This window comes from Cyberlindnera jadinii (genome assembly GCF_001661405.1).
Source record: "Cyberlindnera jadinii NRRL Y-1542 unplaced genomic scaffold CYBJAscaffold_22, whole genome shotgun sequence".
NCBI classification, from domain to species: Eukaryota; Fungi; Ascomycota; class Saccharomycetes; order Phaffomycetales; family Wickerhamomycetaceae; genus Williopsis; species Williopsis jadinii.
In genome coordinates, this window is record NW_017963673.1 from 105,081 (window position 1) to 123,790 (window position 18,710).

The 18,710-nt window shown below is 44.5% G+C and overlaps 11 protein-coding genes and 1 non-coding gene across 12 annotated transcripts; 7 read left to right on the plus strand and 5 right to left on the minus strand.

Moving 5' to 3' along the window:
* Positions 1 to 421: 421 nt before the first annotated feature.
* CYBJADRAFT_t145 lies at positions 422 to 513 on the minus strand. Its single transcript has one exon. It is a non-coding gene; the product is annotated as a tRNA-Arg (tRNA).
* Positions 514 to 528: 15 nt separating this feature from the next.
* CYBJADRAFT_169767 (uncharacterized protein) lies at positions 529 to 844 on the plus strand. The gene is made up of 2 exons (XM_020215924.1): positions 529 to 591; positions 631 to 844. The coding sequence occupies exons 1-2, from the start codon at positions 548 to 550 to the stop codon at positions 743 to 745; spliced, it is 159 nt and encodes a 52-aa protein (XP_020068058.1). The 5' UTR covers positions 529 to 547; the 3' UTR covers positions 746 to 844.
* A 451-nt stretch (positions 845 to 1,295) lies between these two features.
* CYBJADRAFT_169768 (uncharacterized protein) lies at positions 1,296 to 1,968 on the plus strand. Its single transcript, XM_020215925.1, has 4 exons — positions 1,296 to 1,432; positions 1,469 to 1,567; positions 1,607 to 1,608; positions 1,651 to 1,968. The coding sequence occupies exons 1-4, from the start codon at positions 1,363 to 1,365 to the stop codon at positions 1,816 to 1,818; spliced, it is 339 nt and encodes a 112-aa protein (XP_020068059.1). The 5' UTR covers positions 1,296 to 1,362; the 3' UTR covers positions 1,819 to 1,968.
* On the minus strand, positions 1,838 to 4,307 carry DOA1 (Doa1p). Its single transcript, XM_020215926.1, has one exon. It carries the CDS (start codon positions 4,262 to 4,264, stop codon positions 2,177 to 2,179), a length of 2,088 nt encoding a protein of 695 aa, XP_020068060.1. The 5' UTR covers positions 4,265 to 4,307; the 3' UTR covers positions 1,838 to 2,176.
* Positions 4,308 to 4,616: 309 nt separating this feature from the next.
* Positions 4,617 to 6,562, plus strand: SAC1 (phosphatidylinositol-3-phosphatase SAC1; the record flags this gene model as incomplete). Its single annotated transcript, XM_020216714.1, has 2 exons — positions 4,617 to 4,731; positions 4,827 to 6,562. 2 exons carry the CDS (start codon positions 4,617 to 4,619, stop codon positions 6,560 to 6,562), a joined length of 1,851 nt encoding a protein of 616 aa, XP_020068061.1.
* TRP3 (bifunctional anthranilate synthase/indole-3-glycerol-phosphate synthase) lies at positions 6,436 to 8,143 on the minus strand. The gene has a single exon (XM_020213210.1). The coding sequence runs from the start codon at positions 8,096 to 8,098 to the stop codon at positions 6,656 to 6,658; it is 1,443 nt and encodes a 480-aa protein (XP_020068062.1). The 5' UTR covers positions 8,099 to 8,143; the 3' UTR covers positions 6,436 to 6,655.
* Positions 8,144 to 8,384: 241 nt separating this feature from the next.
* Positions 8,385 to 9,179, plus strand: YRA2 (Yra2p; the record flags this gene model as incomplete). The annotated part of the gene is made up of 4 exons (XM_020216715.1): positions 8,385 to 8,435; positions 8,494 to 8,651; positions 8,726 to 8,789; positions 8,853 to 9,179. The coding sequence occupies 4 exons, from the start codon at positions 8,385 to 8,387 to the stop codon at positions 9,177 to 9,179; spliced, it is 600 nt and encodes a 199-aa protein (XP_020068063.1).
* Positions 9,180 to 9,326: 147 nt separating this feature from the next.
* On the minus strand, positions 9,327 to 10,329 carry MIR1 (Mir1p). Its single transcript, XM_020215927.1, has one exon. It carries the CDS (start codon positions 10,323 to 10,325, stop codon positions 9,390 to 9,392), a length of 936 nt encoding a protein of 311 aa, XP_020068064.1. The 5' UTR covers positions 10,326 to 10,329; the 3' UTR covers positions 9,327 to 9,389.
* A 1,087-nt stretch (positions 10,330 to 11,416) lies between these two features.
* On the plus strand, positions 11,417 to 12,886 carry CYBJADRAFT_169776 (hydantoinase/dihydropyrimidinase family protein). Its single transcript, XM_020215928.1, has one exon. The coding sequence runs from the start codon at positions 11,469 to 11,471 to the stop codon at positions 12,846 to 12,848; it is 1,380 nt and encodes a 459-aa protein (XP_020068065.1). The 5' UTR covers positions 11,417 to 11,468; the 3' UTR covers positions 12,849 to 12,886.
* On the minus strand, positions 12,866 to 14,383 carry CYBJADRAFT_175543 (allantoate permease; the record flags this gene model as incomplete). The annotated part of the gene is made up of 1 exon (XM_020216716.1): positions 12,866 to 14,383. One exon carries the CDS (start codon positions 14,381 to 14,383, stop codon positions 12,866 to 12,868), a length of 1,518 nt encoding a protein of 505 aa, XP_020068066.1.
* A 940-nt stretch (positions 14,384 to 15,323) lies between these two features.
* CYBJADRAFT_175544 (glutathione S-transferase family protein) lies at positions 15,324 to 16,113 on the plus strand (the record flags this gene model as incomplete). The annotated part of the gene is made up of 2 exons (XM_020216717.1): positions 15,324 to 15,355; positions 15,408 to 16,113. 2 exons carry the CDS (start codon positions 15,324 to 15,326, stop codon positions 16,111 to 16,113), a joined length of 738 nt encoding a protein of 245 aa, XP_020068067.1.
* A 382-nt stretch (positions 16,114 to 16,495) lies between these two features.
* On the plus strand, positions 16,496 to 17,844 carry CYBJADRAFT_169779 (uncharacterized protein). Its single transcript, XM_020215929.1, has one exon. The coding sequence runs from the start codon at positions 16,551 to 16,553 to the stop codon at positions 17,802 to 17,804; it is 1,254 nt and encodes a 417-aa protein (XP_020068068.1). The 5' UTR covers positions 16,496 to 16,550; the 3' UTR covers positions 17,805 to 17,844.
* The last annotated feature ends 866 nt before the right edge of the window (positions 17,845 to 18,710 follow it).

An 18,710-nucleotide genomic window follows, 5' to 3' on the forward strand; every position in this document is an offset into this window, starting at 1 on the left:
AATTTTTTTTACTGTGCTTCTCGTCAAATTACTTAATACTGGGCCATTTTGAGGCCAATGGTACACGTTGATGGTCGAATATTAGGCAAACTTCGTCTCAAACTGTAGATCGTGTTCTTCCAATGGCATCTACAACTCCAGCCCAGTTCTCCAAGGGTTCGGGGCTTGGGGAATGGTCCGATAGCAGACGGTCGCCTTACCCGGTGTGCTAATGTGGTTCATATCAACCAACATTGGTTCATTGATACCACACAAAATGCTTTAAAGTATGGACGAAAATGGTGGTACTGACGCTGAACCAGTATGACGAGCATGTTAAAACACAACAGGGCTCCTTATATCATCTGTAAACTCATCAAGGTGGTTGTTCCGGAACATCTTGACCAATGTGTTTTATGTGATTAATTTATCCAAAAAAAATCTTCCCCGCCAGGAGTCGAACCTGGAATCTTCTGGTTTCAGAAGTAACTACTGAATCGTAGCCAGACGCCGTGACCATTGGGCCACGAGGAACAGATTTGAAAATCCGAGGTATCAGAATCGAATTATGGATCGGATTATGTCAGCAAGCATAGCCGAACCAGAAGAAGAGCCGAGGAGTTACAACATATGCCGAATCAGAAGAGAAAGAGCTAGTAAGAGCCGAGGAGTTACAACATACGCTGAATCAGAAGAGAAAGAGCCAGTAAGAGCCGAGGAATTACAGCAGTCGACTAGATTCAAAGAGAGACTGAGAAAACGTTAGAAATAATATATAAAGAAAGAATCCGGCGAAGAAGATTCTTTCAAGAGGAAGTTTAGAAAAGGGGGAAGCAATTAATAGAAGTTCAAGTTTACCTTAAGGAAACCGTAAGCTCAGCATAAACCGCAGAGCCAGGATTCATACAACGAAGCCGGGAGGGAGAAGCCAACGTATAACCGTTACAACGATAGAAGCGAGAACAGGGTGTTCGGGACTTTGTTGTATTTGATAACGTGAAGAGGGAGAGCTCACACTTGATAGCTTCTCCAAGGGCTAGGCAATACTGAGCGTAAGTTGACGAAGCTGAAGTAATGACAGGTGTGTGCGATGTTGATTCCAGGGTCAGTGCCCTACCAACAAGGAAGCAGGAAGCGGCATTCGAAAAGATGATAGACTTACAACAAACTGGACCAGTTATCGAATACATTGAGCGTTTTGACGACTTGAGCGAGTTGGTGCATCCAGCATTGCAGAAGGAAGAGCGCTTGATACCGTTCTTCTTAAGGGGATTGCACAGAAGCATCCAGACGACGGTCAGGTTGCAGAGACCAGTGGACATTGCCGACTGTTATCGCCAGGCTCAGTGGGCAGCCAGTGTGATGGAACCGGAATACCGAAGAATGGAGCACAATTCACGTCAACAGAGAGCTAGACGTCAAGGCCAGGCTTCCCATGTTGCTGTAAAGTCACGTGGAGCCCAGGCTTCCCGTGTTGCTCCAGAGTCCCGTGGAGCCCACTACGAAGACAAGGTGGGCTTGTATACTATGACTGCCAGACCTCACCACGAAGACAAGGCTTCCCATGTTGCTGTAAAGTCACGTGGAGCCCAGGCTTCCCGTGTTGCTCCAGAGTCCCGTGGAGCCCACTACGAAGACAAGGTGGGCTTGTATACTATGACCGTCAGACCTCACTACGAAGACAAGGTGGGCTTATACACTATGACCGCCAAACCTAACAAGTGTGCTAATAGAAGAACCTCTGCAGAGAAGAGAAAGGATTGTTACTTGTGTGGTGAGGTAGGCCATTTCAAACGAAACTGCCCACACGCAGGGGGGACTAGAGCACGAAGACCATAGGGTCACTACAAAGGTTTAGTCGAGGCTTCTCAGATCGAGAGATTGGCGAAGAGAGTGTGGAACCATGTGGTATTGATACAGATTGAGGTTCTCTATGGTGAGCCATCAACCTCACAGGAAAGGCATTCCACACAACCAGAACAACGGTACAAGAGGTTCAGGCGATGATTAACGAGAATACGGAGGTGGTTACTGATGAGGAATATAAGGGAGAGCCGGTTGAAAGAGAAGTCTCAGACAGAAGAAGTCCTTCTTTAGGTGGGGGTCAATAGAGCAGGTTACGTGTTCATTTCCTATGTATAAAGTACTTGAGCACTCTTATACAAAAACTTTTTGTAAAGGAAGCCACATCACGAAACTAGAGGTTGTCAATATCGTTGAACAAATCAGTAAATCTCTGCTCTTGATACTTGACGCTTGCTTTAAATTTCTCAAAATCAAGCTTCAACTTAGCGTCGAAATAAACCAGATTGCCATACGCAACAGTCAATCTGTAAGCAGCTTCAGATGAGGCGTTGTTCACGGTGCCTCCAATGGTTTGTAGTTTGTCCAAGACCAGCTCTGCAAGCTTTTTCGATTGGTACTTGACTGTGTAGATACTGAAGTTCAATAAAACAGTGGCAATTGCGTTGGCGACGTTCACTTGGTGCTTTCCAAGTGAATCAGGGTTGAAACTAATGACTTTTAATAGCTTCGAGGCAACGTCGAGATCAGTTATTATGGATTCACCCCATCTCTCGTTCAAAAAAACGTTGGAAACCATTCTCAACGTCATGAAGTACAGAGGTGGTTGGGATGGATCCAGCCCTATTCTGATTGCCTCCGTCAACACCGCTGGTGGCGTATCCAACTTGTTGATTATATATCTGAGAATGTCAAATCCAACAAGCTTGTTTGACCAGGTTGTAATGATCTCTGAGGAGACAGACAGTAATCCATTGGCATCACCAGTTTTGAAATCGTTTTCAACTTTACTCAATTGAGAGATATCAAACGTTTTTTCAACATCGTTAAACTTCTTTAACCCTTTCAAGATCGAATCGTGGTTATCAAGTGTAAATCCCAAGTACTGTTTGTGTGGAACCAATTTTTCCCTTCTGGTGTCGGCATATGGATTCGAATAGTCTGATTGTTGATTGATAGTAACACCTTGTGTATTTGTAGTGATGAATTGAACAACTTGGTCGGTATAACTTGTTGGCAATTCGTTCTTCTCAAGAAATCTCGAGGCAGCAACATAAGGATTTTCACTAACGTTGTATGGTAATTTCAATGCTGGTTCTCCATCTTTGACGTCAACGTCAAAGACAAAGTCCCATTTTTTACCATCATATTCCACCTTTTTATCACTTGTACTTCCACTAACAACTTCACCAATTTTGGTCCATTTATTCTCAGTCCATTGATACGCTTCATTGACACCTGCAGGTGATTTGACGACAACAACCTGTCCTTCTCTAGAGCCTGGTGATTGTAAAACCTCTGGTGCTGAAGCCTTGGATTCATCGAAAGCCTCGGAATTCAAAGCCATTGATTCCACTGAATCTTGCAACTCCTTGATTTCCTCCTTAGAAGCAGCCCTTTCTGCATCTCTCGTAAAGATACGAATACTGTTATCACTACTCCCAACCACAACGTCATCATTTGGAAGCACTGCAACAGTCCAGACAGAGATACAGGGCAAGCGAATAACCTGATGAGGCTTCCCATCTCTCCAAATTCTCACTGATCTATCCTCACCGCAGCTCACTATATCACCGTTTGAAAGCAGCTTCACAGAGTATACAAAACTATCATGACCAGAGAGTTCCTCGATCAAGTCGCCGTTGAAGTCTGTCACTCTCAAGGTTCCATCGTTTGAGGCACTGATAAACCCTCTGTCTTGAGGTAAAATAGCCAAACTACGAACCACATCGCTATGGCCCACAAAGGTCTTTAGCTCCTGGGACTTATGCCATAGCTTCACAGTTCTATCTGCAGAGCATGTTAGATAGCGATCCTTTCCCAAGATCTTGACGTCCCACACCGACGCGCTATGCCCTTCCAAGGTGTACTTCAGCTGGTTATTCTCCCAAACTTTCGCCGTAGCATCCCAACTACCGCTGATGATCTGGGTGCCATCAGTGTCCAAGGAGCAAACGTTTGACTCGTGTCCAATAAGCGTGAAAGAAGGCTCCAGCTGGACGGAGAAGAGATCTGTGAGGTTGATGAGTTTATCCTGCCCTCCAGATATGATCAGAGTCTTCAACGAGTCGAATGCTAAACTGTTGACGAAGCCACCAGACGTGAAGTTGATCTTTGAGCTCCACACCGCTTCCTTCGTCCACACCCTCACCGTACGGTCTCTCGACGCTGAGATGATGGTGTCGTTGAAGGGCGCAACCAATGCCTTCACGTCATCTTCGTGGCCTTCCAGAGTGGCAGATAATTGGAAATAACCATCCATTGTGCTGTTCCGCCTTGTATGAGTGGTTTCAGTCTCAGGTAAAAAGCTCCGCTTTGAAGTGAGGGAACGAAATGTAAACAAAGGAGCTAGGGCCACCTCCACCAGAAAGCCACAAGAAGTCGCCACCATCCACGAAAACAATTTCGACTGTATCACGTTTTTCCAATGTCCACAACACGTGATACGCTACCCCCGGAATTTCGTAAACGCACACCCGTCGGCCCCTTTTTTCTTTTTGTGTACCGGCTTTTCGCTCCGTACATCATCAACATCAACATCAACATCAACAACAACAACAACAACCCTTAGCTCCCCTGCTTTGTTCCCAAAAACCACATCCACACACTCACAAATGGCTACCCCGTTGCTCTATGCCAAGTTTGAGGATGGCTATATCTTCAAACTGGCTTCTTCTCAGAGCTCTGTGCTTCACATTGGCCTCAATGGATCCCAGCTTGTGAAACCAGGTATGTTACACCTCTGCCGACCTCTGTCTGTTCTGTATATCCATACGAGGTTGTTTGCGTGTCCTTTTGCTTGTGTTACTAACACTAGGATGTAGAGTTCTTCCCTGTGAGTGGAATCAACTCAATCGCCGCTATAATTGGTGTCATTAGGCTTCGTTCGTCTCGGTACATCGTTGTCGCTACAAAGACCACGGAAGTTGGTCAGATCCGCCAGGAATCCATCAACAGAGTCACAGAGTATAAGGTGTTGCCCTTGTCCAACTCGTTTTTGAAGGACGACGATGAGCAGAAATACCTTGAATTGTTGAAATTCCATCTGGACAACGCGCAGTTGCACTTTTCTTATACGTACGACTTGACAAATTCTCATCAGAGACAGGCCCAGCAGAAGTTTGACGTTACCACACCACTGTGGAGAAGAGCAGACGATAGATTCTTTTGGAACCACTATGTCACAGGAGAATTGATCCAACTGGCACAAAATGACTCTCGTGTGGACCCATTCATCGTACCAATGATTTACGGATACGCCAAAATCGTCCACACAACCACAAACAGCAAGCCAATCTCGTTTGGTATCATCACTAGAAGAAGTAGATTGAGAGCAGGAACAAGATACTTCCGTCGTGGTATTGATGCCGAGGGTAACGTGGCAAACTTTAACGAAACTGAACAATTGCTCATCTTGCACAATGCAAAGGATGAATACGACACCTGCAGTTACTTGCAAACAAGAGGTTCTGTGCCAGTGTATTGGGCAGAGGTTAACAACTTAAAGTACAAGCCGGAGCTGAGCATTGGTGAGCCCCCACTAGACGCTGCCCAAAAGCACTTTGAACAACAGGTTGCACTCTACGGTGATAACTACTTGGTCAACTTGGTCAACGCAAAGGGTTATGAGTTCCCTGTGAAGAATGCGTACGAAAACGTTGTCACAGCACTCAACAACCCACACTTGCACTATATATACTTTGATTATCACCATGAGTGCAGAAACTTGAAATGGCACAGGGTGAAGATTCTCATCGACCATCTTAGCCAATTAGGGTTGTCAAGCTCGGATTACTACCACGATCACAGAGTTGGTGCTTCAATTAAGGTGCTCCACGTTCAGCAGTCCATAGTCCGTACAAATTGTATGGACTGCTTGGACAGAACGAACGTTGTCCAATCTACGTTGGGTCACTGGATCTTACAGAAACAGTTGGAGATGGGTAACGTATTACCACAAGGGTCAGTCTGGGAAAATGACAAACTCTTGTTGTTCAAGTTCCAAAACATTTGGGCTGATAATGCTGATGCTGTCAGTAAAGCCTACTCCAGCACCGGTGCTTTGAAAACCGACTATACAAGAACTGGTAAGAGAACCAAGAAAGGTGCTCTTAACGATCTATTGAACTCTATCACAAGATATTACAGAAATAATTTGAGAGATGGTCCAAGACAGGATGCTTACGACTTGTTCCTTGGTCAATTCAGTCCATACAGAGCTGTTGATTCACCATTCAAGGATAACAGACCACCTTTTGTACAGGCTGCTCCATATTTACTAGTTGCCTCTTCTGTTCTTTTCCTTTCTGCTCTGCTATTCCCAAGAGGATCTCTAACCAGCTTAAAGAACTTGTTCTTGTTGGCATCTTGTTTCGCCCTAGCAAGTTTTACTGGATTTTACATAGTTAAGAACGGGATTCAATTTGTGTACTGGCCAAAGCTTGTCGGTCTGGACTATCTCGATAAGCATGACATTATCTCTGATGGTAAGGTGTTGGGTCTCAAGTACACTAAGAGTCCAAAGTATCAAAGTCCAGCAGAGCTTTCAAAGTCTGATTAGAAATATAAAATAGATATTCTCTACGCCTTTCTTGCTCTCTTTCCTTATATAAATGGTCTATATACTATGCTTTTATTTTGCTCCTCAAGAGGCTCAACCTAGTATGCTATCAACGAATTCTTTTGTATTCTCAGCTCTCATCAGTGCTTCTCCAACGAGGAATCCGTGTACATCATCCCCATACTTCTTTGCATCTGCACCGCTCACGATACCAGAAAGAGCAATTAACAACGTTCCCTTTGGTGTCAACGATGTCAAGTTTGAGGTGGTGTTCAAGTCCACGGTGAACGAGTGTAAATCCCTGTTGTTCACACCAATGACCTTTGGGTCCAAAGCCAATGCTCTTTCAAACTCAGCCTTCGAGCTAACCTCAACCAATGGCTCCATACCCAAACTGACAGAGTAATGGTACAATTTCTTCAGAAGAGCATCATCCAGCATCTTAACAATCAATAAGACTGTATCAGCACCTGCAAGTCTTGCCTCCAAGATTTGGTATTCACTAAAGATGAACTCCTTTCTAAGAACTGCAGGCCTGTTTGGCAATTGGTTGATGACTTGACGGACATTTTTCAAATCATCGAGAGATCCCTTGAACCAATGAGGTTCTGTCAGCACAGAGATTGCAGATGCACCACATTGGGCATAGTTAAGAGCTTGAGCTGCGGCATTGGCTTGTAAATCGATAGGTCCTTTAGATGGTGATGCTCTCTTGATCTCAGCGATGAGTGCCTTCTTTGGTGCAGACTGTTGCAATCTGTCGTAAAAGTTCACCAGTGGTGGAGCCAATCCCAATTCCAGATTCTTCTTCAAGTCTTCAAAGGTGAAGCCTGGAATCTGTTGTCTCTCTGCAACGTCGCTTCTTCTTTGGTTATAGATCTTGTCCAAGATTGAAGTTTTCGGTTTTTTCAAGCCAGACTCTTGGATCTCTTCGTGAGAGCCTTCGCCATCCCAATAACCACCTCTGTACGACAGGATATTTCTCATCATACGGTGTCCTTCCTCAGTGAGGATACTCTCTGGATGGAACTGGACACCTTCAATTATGAACTTCTTATGGCGTACGCCCATGATGATTCCCGAATCTGTCTTTGCGGTGACCTCCAAATCATCCGGCAAAGTACTGGTACTACCGGCCAACGAGTGGTATCTGGTCACTGCGATTCCCTGTGGGACGTCTTTGAACATTCCCTTAGCGTCATGGCTAATGGTTGAAGTTTTCCCGTGGACGATCTCACCGGCATAGCCAACTTCACCACCAAATACTGAAAAGATACACTGCTGACCCATACAGATACCAAAGATTGGCTTCTTTCCGGCAAAGTGCTTGATCACATCTCTGGAGATACCCGAGTCCGTCTCTGGGTGACCTGGACCAGGAGAGATCACAATGATGTCAGGGTTCATCTGTTCAATCTCTTCGTTCGTAATCTTGTCGTTTCTGTAGACATCAACCTTTGCACCCTCCTGGCAAAGGTATTCGTACAGGTTCCAAGTGAAGGAGTCGTAATTGTCAATGAGGATAACGTATGTCATGGTTATAAACCTGTCGACGTGCCAATTTCTGCTGTTACAATGGAGTTCAGAAGGAGAAAGTTGGCCGCATTGATCGAGTCATCGAGACGTAAACATTTTTTTGCGAAGCTCTCGACGCCCGGTTGGTGTATGGGTGTTTGCGTGTCCGGGTGTGTGGTCTGTGGTGTCCGGGTGTTTCCACACAGCGCCCAATAGCCCTTAAAGGCAACAACAACAACGTCAACAAAACAAGCTGGGATGCGCCCATAACTACGGAATTAGTACCGAGGCATCAAAGGTTACAACGATGGCAGATGCATTTGAGAAGTCGCTAGATGAGATCATTGGTGATTCGAGGGTATGGGATGGTTGTGTTGCCCGAGCTGAGGCTGAATTATAACTAACTGGTGTTGAAGGACCATTCGAGAAGACAGAGAAGTGAACGTCCTCGTCAAAGACAAGACCGTAGGGATCGCAGAGATGTGGATCTAGAGAGAGGACCACGTAGAGGTGGCTCGAACAGCTACAGGGAGAGAGAATATAAGCCACGTGAGACTAAACTACAGAGGCTAAGGTGTGTATCCCCCCTGTATTCCAATGGAATTGATGATTCCACTTGCTTCTGATTTCGCTAACATTAGTATACAGTGGTGGTGAGCCATATATCAAGATTTCGAATCTGTACTACGAGCTGACACAGCAAGACGTTGAGGTAAGTGGTTGATACGCTGTGGCGTTATATTTGTCCGATTTACTAACCTTCTCGTGATTACAGGAGCTGCTTGAAAGAATTGGGAAGACCAGATTTGTCCTTGTTGAGTTTGCCAGGGATGGACGTAGCAGTGGTGTAGCATACGCCTCCTATGAGAACCCGGACGACAACATCACTGCCGTGAACAAGTTTGACGGTAAGAAGGCTGCCAATCAGATCATTGACGTTGAGTTGATCAAACCACTTGTCATTGGAGGATTCAACCGTAGCAGGGAGAGACATAACCCAAGATCAAGAAGACCGAGACCAAAGAAGGCAACAGCAGAAGACTTGGACAAGGAGCTCGAGCAGTACATGGACAACAAGCCATTCCCTGCTACAACAGAGTGATTACTACTGTGCGTGTGGTGAAAGAGTTTATAAAAGAAAAGAACATACTATTCTGTTTTCCGTTTCTATGTACAACCAAAGCTAGAGAAATCGCAGGCATTCTATTACAAAATTAGACAAGTATCAAGACAAAACTATCTTCTTTTTTCTCTTGCTGTTCTTTCTCTTCTTCTCTAAGATCAACGTAAAAGATAAAGATCAGAAATACGCTTAGTGACCACCACCACCAATCTCGATAGATGGAGGACAGTTCAAAGCTGGCTTCAAGGAACCGTAGATGGTAAATTGCAAGGAAGTCAAGGTACCAACCATAACCAAACGAGTTGGCAAACCAGCAAATGAACCAACAACACCCAATTGCTTGGCCAAGGAGAACAACAAACCCATGGTGGATTGACCTGGAGCCTTCTTGGTCTTGTTAACCTTAGACAACAAAGTGTCAGCTGGTTGGGAAACAATGGCAGCAGCGAAACCAGCAGTCAAACCAGAGGCCAAGTTAACAACGGTGTGGGTACCTTGGGACAAGTCCTTCTTTGGAGTAGAGAAGAAACCGTAGTACAATGAAGAAGCTCTCTCATAGACAAGGAACTTAGCAATGTTGTATGGAATTTGCTTGAACAAGATTGGGGTGAAACCAGCGTAGAAAGAACCGACACCTTCCTCTCTGAAGATTCTTGAGAAACCACCAATCAAACCGTTGGCGAACTCTGGTTGGGAAACCAATCTGATTCTGGTAGCCTCCAATGGACAAAGAGCAATGTCAGCAAAGAACTCAGCAATGGCGGCAGAACCAATGTAGACGGCATCCTTGTACTTGGTAGCGGTCTCAATACCCAAGTAGTCGATGAAGGTCTTCTTGAACAACTCGTAACCACCAAACTTGAAAGCACCTTGGAGGGAGTAACCGAGAACGGTTGGTCCCAAACCGGTCAAAAGAGCGCCAGCACCCTCGTTGGCAATCACTTGTCTGAAAGAACCAACGGTACCCTTGTTGTACACAGTTGGCTCCAATTGAATTCTGGTCTTGACGACATCAATTGGGGTCATGGCACCGTGGGTGGTACCACATCCAATGGCACCGGCAAGGGCGAACTTGGAGTAGTCGGCGATTGTGTATTGTGGGAGGGCGGATTGAGAAGAAGACATCGATGAATATGAATAGAATGGAGTCCTTGAGGGAAAAGAGAAGGGAAAGAGAAGGGAGAAATTTCAACGAGGAAGAGAAATTTTATGGGCGACGTTCCAAGAGCCGTTTTTGTTGTCCGAACCGAAAACGAAATCTAAGGGACAGGAAAAAGAAAAGTGAGGGAAAAAAGCGGGAAAATACTGCGCTGTGATTGGTCAGGCTCTCCCACGCTTTATTCCTTCTGTTCACCAAGTTCCCACACGTTTGAGCCATAACGAACGCGTTTGTTTACCTTTTGGGTGTCCCAGGAGACGGTTCTACGCCTTTCTTCAGCCGTTGTGGTGTTCTTTTTTACTCTACGAGACGTGCTGTGTGCCAGGCTGCTACCAGCAAAACCCCACGGGGGCTGCCTATGGCTGTTGGTCGCTGTGAGGGCTCTCCTTCTCTTGGAGATACAACCAACGGGTGTCGGGAGAACGAGGGAGCAAGGGACTCTAACGGCTAGGCAAGAACTGTGGCATTTCTATCACACAGACGAGTCGAATGGGTTGAACAATCGAACAATTGAACAATGGAGTGTGGTTTCGTCTCAGCGTACTGGACTGCATTTACAAAGGCAATGGCGAAACACAACAACTGCATGCATTCGTGGGAATTGACGAGCTGCTGTGAGCCACCTCCGGGACGAGCAACCCAACCATGGAAGCTCTGCTTTTCGATGATATCATCACTTCAAGCGTGGAAAGTTTGAGATCTAAAGGGGAGATAAAAAAGAAAAGAAACTGAGCTTAGTGAAAAGTTGGCAAAACACCCGCAAAGTGTCCTCGGATTGCGCTCGTATTCGAGAGCATCACAATTTTTCACCCTCGGAATTGCGGCCTGAGCAGATCGGACGGCGTTTTCCTGTTTGGGAACACGACCTTTTCTCTCCACTGTTTATCTTATCGAATCATAGGCATCGGTTTCGAAAGCTACTCGCGTATATAAAAGACCTTTCCTCTCCTCTCTTCCTTCGCCCTTTCTTCAATCGCTCTCCTCTTCATCCTCCACCAACAACAATGGCTGAATACGACATCGTCATCCACAATGGCCATATAGTCACCGCCTCTGACATCCTGGGACCTAAGGTCCACATCGGTATTAAAGACGGCATCATCAAGACAATGACGACCGAGAAGATAACAGGTACCAAGGTTATAGACGCTGAAGGTGCGTACATCACGCCTGGAGGCATTGATGCCCATGTGCATTTGGATCAGGACGATTTCCCGAACGGTGATACTTTCGAAACGGGAACTCGAAGTGCCATCGCTGGTGGTACAACATCGATCATTGCGTTTGCACTGCAACCAAAGGGTCAACATGACTTGGAGAAGGCAGTGGATAACTACTTCGAGAGAACAGAGTGTGGTGCCTACTGTGATTATGGGTTCCATTTGATCTTAAGTGATCCAACTCCTGAGGTTCTCAAGCAATTGCCTAGAATGGTTGAAAGAGGATTGACGAGTTTGAAGGTCTTTACAACTTATCCTATGTACAAGATTAACGATTCAGAGTTGTTGGATGTGTTGTTGGAAACCAGAAAGTTGAAGATAACCATGATGATTCATGCCGAGAACTATGATGTTATCAAATACTTGAACGAAAAATTGGAACAGAAGAAACTAACTGATCCATACTACCATGCTGTGTCAAGACCTGAAGAAGCTGAAGATGAGGCATCTTACAGAGTCATTACTCTCTCGAAGTTTGTCGATACACCAATCCTCATCGTTCATATGTCTTGCGAGGCTTCGATCAACCACGTTGAGAACGCACAAAAGAAGTTGTTGCCGGTGTACGCTGAGACTTGTCCTCAGTACCTGTTCTTGACAAGTGACTACTTAAAGGCTGGATGTGAACACCATGTCCATCCAGAGGATCCGTTTGAAGGTGCTAAATACATCTGCTCGCCACCTCTAAGAGCAGATACCACTGAATTGGACGGTGTTTGGAGAAAGATCCAGAATGGAACCGTCACAATCTTTTCGAGTGATCATGCTCCATCCATCTATGAGCATCCAAACGGTAAGAAAAGAGGTCTCATTAACGGACTGCCACATTATCAGCACATTCCAAATGGTCTCTCGGGTGTTGAAACCAGAGTACCACTGTTGTTCTGCTATGGTGTTGAAACGGGACGTATAACACCACAGAGGTTTGTTGAACTTTGCTCGACAAACCCTGCAAAGATCTATGGTTTGAGCGAAACAAAGGGATCCATCGGTGTTGGTATGGATGCTGATATCACTATTTGGTATCCAAAGGGTAAAATGTTGCCATTTGAATTGACAAACGAAATGTTGCACCACCAAATCGATCATACAGCATTTGCAGGTATGACCTTCACCAACTGGCCAAAGTACACGGTCGTTAGGGGTGAACTAGTTTGGGATAGGGATAATGGTGGAATTGTTGGTAAACTGGGCTTTGGTAAGTTCTTAAAAAGAGGTGCATCTGCGTTGGCTGGTCCAAGAAAGGAACTAAACCCCATCCTTGCTTAAAATAACATTATTATGAATCAATACACATATCTAAACTTCTTGTTCTCAACATCTGTAAGGTCGAGGAACTCGTAGTTCTCCTGATCGTATAACTCCTCGGTGGTTTCCGGTAAAGCATCTCTCAACTTGTTATCACGTCTGGTTAACCATCCAACCAGCAATGTCATTGGAATCGCAGCTGCCTGAGTAACCAGAATTGTGATCTTTGCTGGAATGTAACGTGGGTAAGAGTAAGCCCTGAATAATTGTGGTCCAATGATACTGGCAATGGCAAATGCTATCATCGTCAGAGCATTACGAAACAGCTTCTTGGTATAACCTGCGGTGTTTGCACTATTCCATGCATATATAAGGGTAATGGCACACGAACCACTGTATAACAGGTAAAGACCGAACAAATTACCAATCTTGTTAGATCTTTCGAGGGATAGAAGCATAATGGCACCAACGACAGAAGGGATATACATCGAAACATGGATATATGTCAAATGACCGTATCTTGCAATGAGTTGGGTGGTTGCTAAGATACAAATGATGATAATAACACCTATTGGTATTTGTAGCAAAATCGTTGCTTTACTATTGAAGCCAAACGTTGCTGTGATTGTTGTGGAGAAGGTACCCACAGCACCAGTGACGATCTGCGACGTAATTGTGAGTACAAGCAGAAGCCATGTATACTTGTCTTTCAATAACTCCACTATCTGGTGTCTCTTGAACTTTTTGTTCTCAACTCCTGTTTGGTTTACCCGTACATGCTCAATGACCATTGCCTTCTCCTCGTCTGTTAAGAACCACGCATTGGTGATGTTATCAGGCAGATAGAACCAAACAAAGATTCCAAACGTCACTGTGATGAGACCGAAAACCAGGAATAGAATCTGCCATGAAGCGAATCTTGTCGTATGGACATGTTGAAAGGCAAAACTGAGCAGTGCACCGACAATAGTACCAGTACCTGATTGAATTGCCCAGTAACCAATACGCTGTGCCTGTTCTGGTTTGGTATAGTACATACCACTGATACTGATCAGACTCACAGCAGAGCAACTCTCAAAGATACCGAGGAGAGTACGAACAACCATCAACGAGGCATAAGTGTGGCAGGCACTGTGGCAAGCAAGAACAACACCCCAGAGTATCACAAATGTTGCCAATGTGCGAGACAGTGGGAACCTTTGTAGACAGTAAGACACAAATGGTTCACCAAAGATATAGGCAGCGTTGAAGATGGTACCCAGGTTGGCGAATTCGTTACCTTTCAAGTTTTTACGAATACCCATCATGGCAGAGAAGTTCAATAACGTCTTGTCGATGAACTGGAGGAAGTAGATGGCACACATGAAACTCAAGACGTACATATCTAGTTTCCTCAAGACATGTGTAGGCAGCTTATCCTCTGCTTGACCCACTTTCAAGTCCTGGTGCTTGTTCAAAAAGTTAAGAGCGACATCGCAGTCTTGATTAAGAGTTGAGTCTCCTGAGGAGACATCTGATGCCCTGGAATCAACAGGTTCTTTCTCCGGCTCTGACATTCAAATAGTCCAAATGAAGAGAATACTAAAGACCTATGTAAGTGGCTGTTACACAACTTGGTCTCTTTAAGGGTGTTTTATACAAATCCAATGGGCTTAATTAACCACAACAAGAAAAAAATTTTCCTGCGTCTTCAATCTCATATCTTTAAAGACATAACCTTCTGATGAGCTTACACCTTCGGTAGGGCATATTTCCCTTGATATGCAAGGCTTTAACTGGCATTTATGCGGTTGTGGAAACGTAAAGGTGGGACGGGGATTTTAGACGGGTGTTTTGCATTGGTGTGGATTACATAAGCACCGGAATTGTCTTGCAGGGCGTGATAACGAATTCCGATGAATTTGTGTCAACTTCATGGAAGTGCGTGGATGTTTGGAAGTTTATTGTATTTGACTTATGGTTGATGGTCAATCAGTGCCGGAGAGCATAGGTGGTTGATACATGAGATTTGTGTATGACACCAGGGACAGTCGGCACAGCTTGAACATATTGGAGAGAAAGATTCGCCATTTGGTCAAGAGGACATCCCATCACCAAGCGTAACACAGTGTGGGTTGCTGAGACATAAGAAGCGTTCCGCCAGTGTAGTCCACTCGGCCACCTTGTTAGTTTTTCTTATATGCTCCAATTGACTATGGGCTTGTTCTTGTTTCCTCTGTGCTTCGTTTGCTGGTAGTTTCCCCCCCCCATACACAGTCGCCCACCTTCTCTCACCAATGACCCATCTCCACTGGTGTGGTGTTGGGATGTGTTGTGGTGTTCGTATTGTACAACGATATGTATAGTTAAGCCTTGGTCGGACAAAGCGGGCTTTAAAACGGATATACGGCCGTCTTTTAGAGCAAGCATGACGATAACAGGAACTTGTTATGTGGGGATATAAAGCCATGGATCACCTAGGACTTAAGTATTATCCTGTTTGCAGACCGCTAAACCATGACACCACAACCAATTCTTACATTACACTGGTAAGCCGAGGTGTGTATTTCGTACAGTCAACGCACTAACACATGAACAAAGGCTCGATCAGTCAAGAGCACAACGCATTGTCTGGCTCTTGGAGGAGCTGAACCTTGAGTACAACATCAAGACATATAAGCGTGATAAGGACTTCCGCGCACCCCCTGCTCTCGAGCAGATTCATCCATTGGGAAAGTCACCAGTGTTGGAAATTGAGTACTTGGGTTCGGAAAAGACTAGAGCAATAGCGGAGAGTGGTCACATTGTCCAATTCCTGCTAAGAAATTTTGACAAGGATGGCCTCTTGGACCCGAAGAACGCTGAGGACTTTGACCTCGCTGAGTACCACACACATATGGCTGAAGGTACACTCCAAGCTGTCTTGACATTTGTCCTTGTTCTACGCAATGGACAGGGCAAAGCACCATGGGCTATTAGACCCATTATCAGAGGATATAACGACAAGATCATTGAGGCTTATAACGCTCCAGAAGCGATGAAGGTGTTGGACATGCTGGAATCCACCCTTGCCGAAAAGGCTAAACTGGCGACGAGTTCTTCACAGGAACTGTTCATCGTTGGCCAAAAGTTGTCAGCTGCAGATATCATGTTGAGCTTCCCAGTCGCAGAGTTGTGTATATTTGAGGACAGGTTGAGCACTGCAGGGTTTGATAAGGCAAAATACCCTTACCTGGTTAGATGGGCTCATCAAATCAGAGAAAGGCCGGCTTATATAAGGGCTTTTGAGAAGACAAGTGGATACTGATTGCTGACTTGTGCCCAACAGATTAGCTTAATCTACAAATTTGCTTCTAAAATACATAGAGTGTATTCTCCATTGACTGATCCACTCTGTAATGCCTAAGCCATGTAAATCAACCTCCATGACTCCAATTTGCACCCAACGGAAACCTGGATAAGCATTTAAAGAGTATACTCTTGCTGAAACTAACAGCAACTTGTGGTCACCCCATAAAAAGTTTGTAATCAGCCCAACTAAAGCAGTCTCATAGCCCCGTTAAAGACCCATCAATTAGCCGTTGATGATTTTGACACATAAAACTTAAGTCCGATCCGACTCGGCCGACACACAGAATGGCCACCCCCTTTTACACAGCCGATCAGCGATGGTGGATAAAAGCTGTAAAAAAGCCCCCCAAAGTCTCACAATGATGGCTGTAGTGTGTCCTTATCAGCTAAGATATGAGTTCCCAACCTCTTGAGCTTTCTCTTCTACAGAGATACTTTCTTGCGAGAAATGAAGCTGGTGTGTATTCATCGTTTCTCACTGGTGCAAAGCTTGATAAGCCTATTGTCAAGGATGATCTTGAAAAAGCCATAAACAGTCTTGTATCGCAGAGGAAGACTCTCCGATCAACTGTTGTTGATGGTAAGGTCCATGAGATTACGATTGTGCCATCAGATGTGACTCTGTACGTAACAGGTGACCAGGAGATGGAGGATTTGTTGAATGAAATCCACGAGACGAAATACCCCGTTGACCAGAACAAACCAATGTGGAAACTGTTTGTATACGGCAATTGGCTGATCTATGCCTGTAATCACATCTTTTCTGATGGTACAGGCTCAATTCTTGTTGTTGAAGACTTGATCAGGCTATTAAACGGTCAAGAACTCACGCCAGATGTTGATTTCTCGGCCAAATACGACAAAATCATTAAACCCTCGTGGTTGCATTTTACAAAGACGATTGTCAAGGAACTTTCCACTGTGGTGAAGTCTATTGGCAGTACAAAGAACGAATCCAGGGTCATTACTACACAGTCCTTCAAGACCCAAATTCGTATAATCAAGCTTGATAGAGGACAATTCCAAAAGATCAAGCAGTTCACCAAAAGGGAGGTGCTTTCATTTACAGAACTGTTAATGTGCTTGAACTACCTTGTTCTAGAACACCTCAGTGATGACCCACTCATCAAGATTGATATCCCCATAAATCAACGGAGAGCTCTTGGAGATGGTAGAGCATATGGTGCGTATGTATCGTCCATCGTGTTTGAATTACCAAGAGACATCAAGACATGGGGTGATCTCAAGAGCCAAGTGAAAATCAAGCAATCAAGTATCGAGAAGTCAGTCCAGGATGTTGGGATGTTGAAGTACATTGATATGAAGACATATATTGAAAGCAATGTGTCAAATGGCCTACAACCAAATCGTGTTGAAATCTCCAACTTAGGGTTGAGAGAGCACATCACGGGGAATTATACTGCTGATGAGTATATTTTCTCGCAGTCTTATAATCCAACACATGCAACGCTCAACAATTCTCTGATATCTTCAACAGATTGGACTACTATTGTTGTAACAGCACCACTAGAACTGCCTAACTTCAAGAGGTATTTCAAGTCGATTGAACTCTTATTTGAAAAACTCTCTGACCCATGTGAAGATATTACTGTTGAGGAACTCAGAGGTTACCTTGTTGATATATGAATAGCATTCTAGCTTTCTATTCTCATGAGACCATGCATGCATTTAGTTACTTCTGAATAAACCTGTGAGCGTAAGACACATTTTATCGTATGTAGCTATTGATCAATTTTTAGAATCAAACAAGGCAGAGTACACATTGAGATATGGATGCAACGTCATTATTGGTTACTTGCATCGACAGACGTGACTAATAAAAGAACTTTCAATACACATATCAAAATCGCCTATAAAATGTATTATCATATGTAGATTGCTTAATTAATAAACCATATCACACACAAGAACCAAGTCCCTGTTATTAAACGTCACATACTTCCCAGATAGTGTTGAAATTGTGGTGAGTTGATAACTTCCGCAAGCTCTTTCAAACTGAGGCGTGTTCTTCCGATGAATATATCAACAAATTTCTTGTCAGTGAGCTCTCCTCCATAGTAATCACCTCCATCGTAGTCCTCATCAGCTGGATCAGGTATATTGTAGAAACCGAAATAAGAATTTTCGTTGCTCATGGATGGACCACTTTCTCCTTCAGAACGGTACTTGAGATTGTGTAGTTTGTTAAACTGTATACACTTGTTCTCTATATGAGTGTCTGCAACAGTCTTTGCCCTCTTGTGACATGGCTCATGCGTAGCCTCTGGTGGATCTTCCATTTGTTCTAAAGTACGCTTGGTGTGGGCCCTTGCAGCCTCCTTCAATGGTCTTGCTTGTGGTTCAACAGTCTCTTTAGCATTCATCGCTATATAATTATCGCTTGGTATGGAAATAAACAGGTTGGAAAGAATTAAAGTGGGCAGAATTATGGCCCTCTTATATGTAACAAAAGCTAATGGTATACGCAACACCGCATCTTGATGGTTGGGGGAGGGGGCGAGCTTATCAGCTTATCGGCTTATGGCAATGGTG

What these genes read in the sequence shown, in the direction of transcription:
- DOA1 (XM_020215926.1), bottom strand. Translation starts at nt 4,264, where the DNA reads ATGGATGGTTATTTCCAATTATCTGCCACTCTGGAAGGCCACGAAGAT.
- CYBJADRAFT_169768 (XM_020215925.1), top strand. Translation starts at nt 1,363, where the DNA reads ATGGAGCACAATTCACGTCAACAGAGAGCTAGACGTCAAGGCCAGGCT. An exon ending in CCATGTTGCTGTAAAGTCAC is followed by an intron (nt 1,433 to 1,468) that starts GTGGAGCCCAGG and finishes CTCCAGAGTCCC; the next exon opens with GTGGAGCCCACTACGAAGAC.
- CYBJADRAFT_169779 (XM_020215929.1), top strand. Translation starts at nt 16,551, where the DNA reads ATGAGTTCCCAACCTCTTGAGCTTTCTCTTCTACAGAGATACTTTCTT.
- CYBJADRAFT_169776 (XM_020215928.1), top strand. Translation starts at nt 11,469, where the DNA reads ATGACGACCGAGAAGATAACAGGTACCAAGGTTATAGACGCTGAAGGT.
- CYBJADRAFT_169767 (XM_020215924.1), top strand. Translation starts at nt 548, where the DNA reads ATGGATCGGATTATGTCAGCAAGCATAGCCGAACCAGAAGAAGA. An exon ending in ATAGCCGAACCAGAAGAAGA is followed by an intron (nt 592 to 630) that starts GCCGAGGAGTTA and finishes CAGAAGAGAAAG; the next exon opens with AGCTAGTAAGAGCCGAGGAG.
- TRP3 (XM_020213210.1), bottom strand. Translation starts at nt 8,098, where the DNA reads ATGACATACGTTATCCTCATTGACAATTACGACTCCTTCACTTGGAAC.
- MIR1 (XM_020215927.1), bottom strand. Translation starts at nt 10,325, where the DNA reads ATGTCTTCTTCTCAATCCGCCCTCCCACAATACACAATCGCCGACTAC.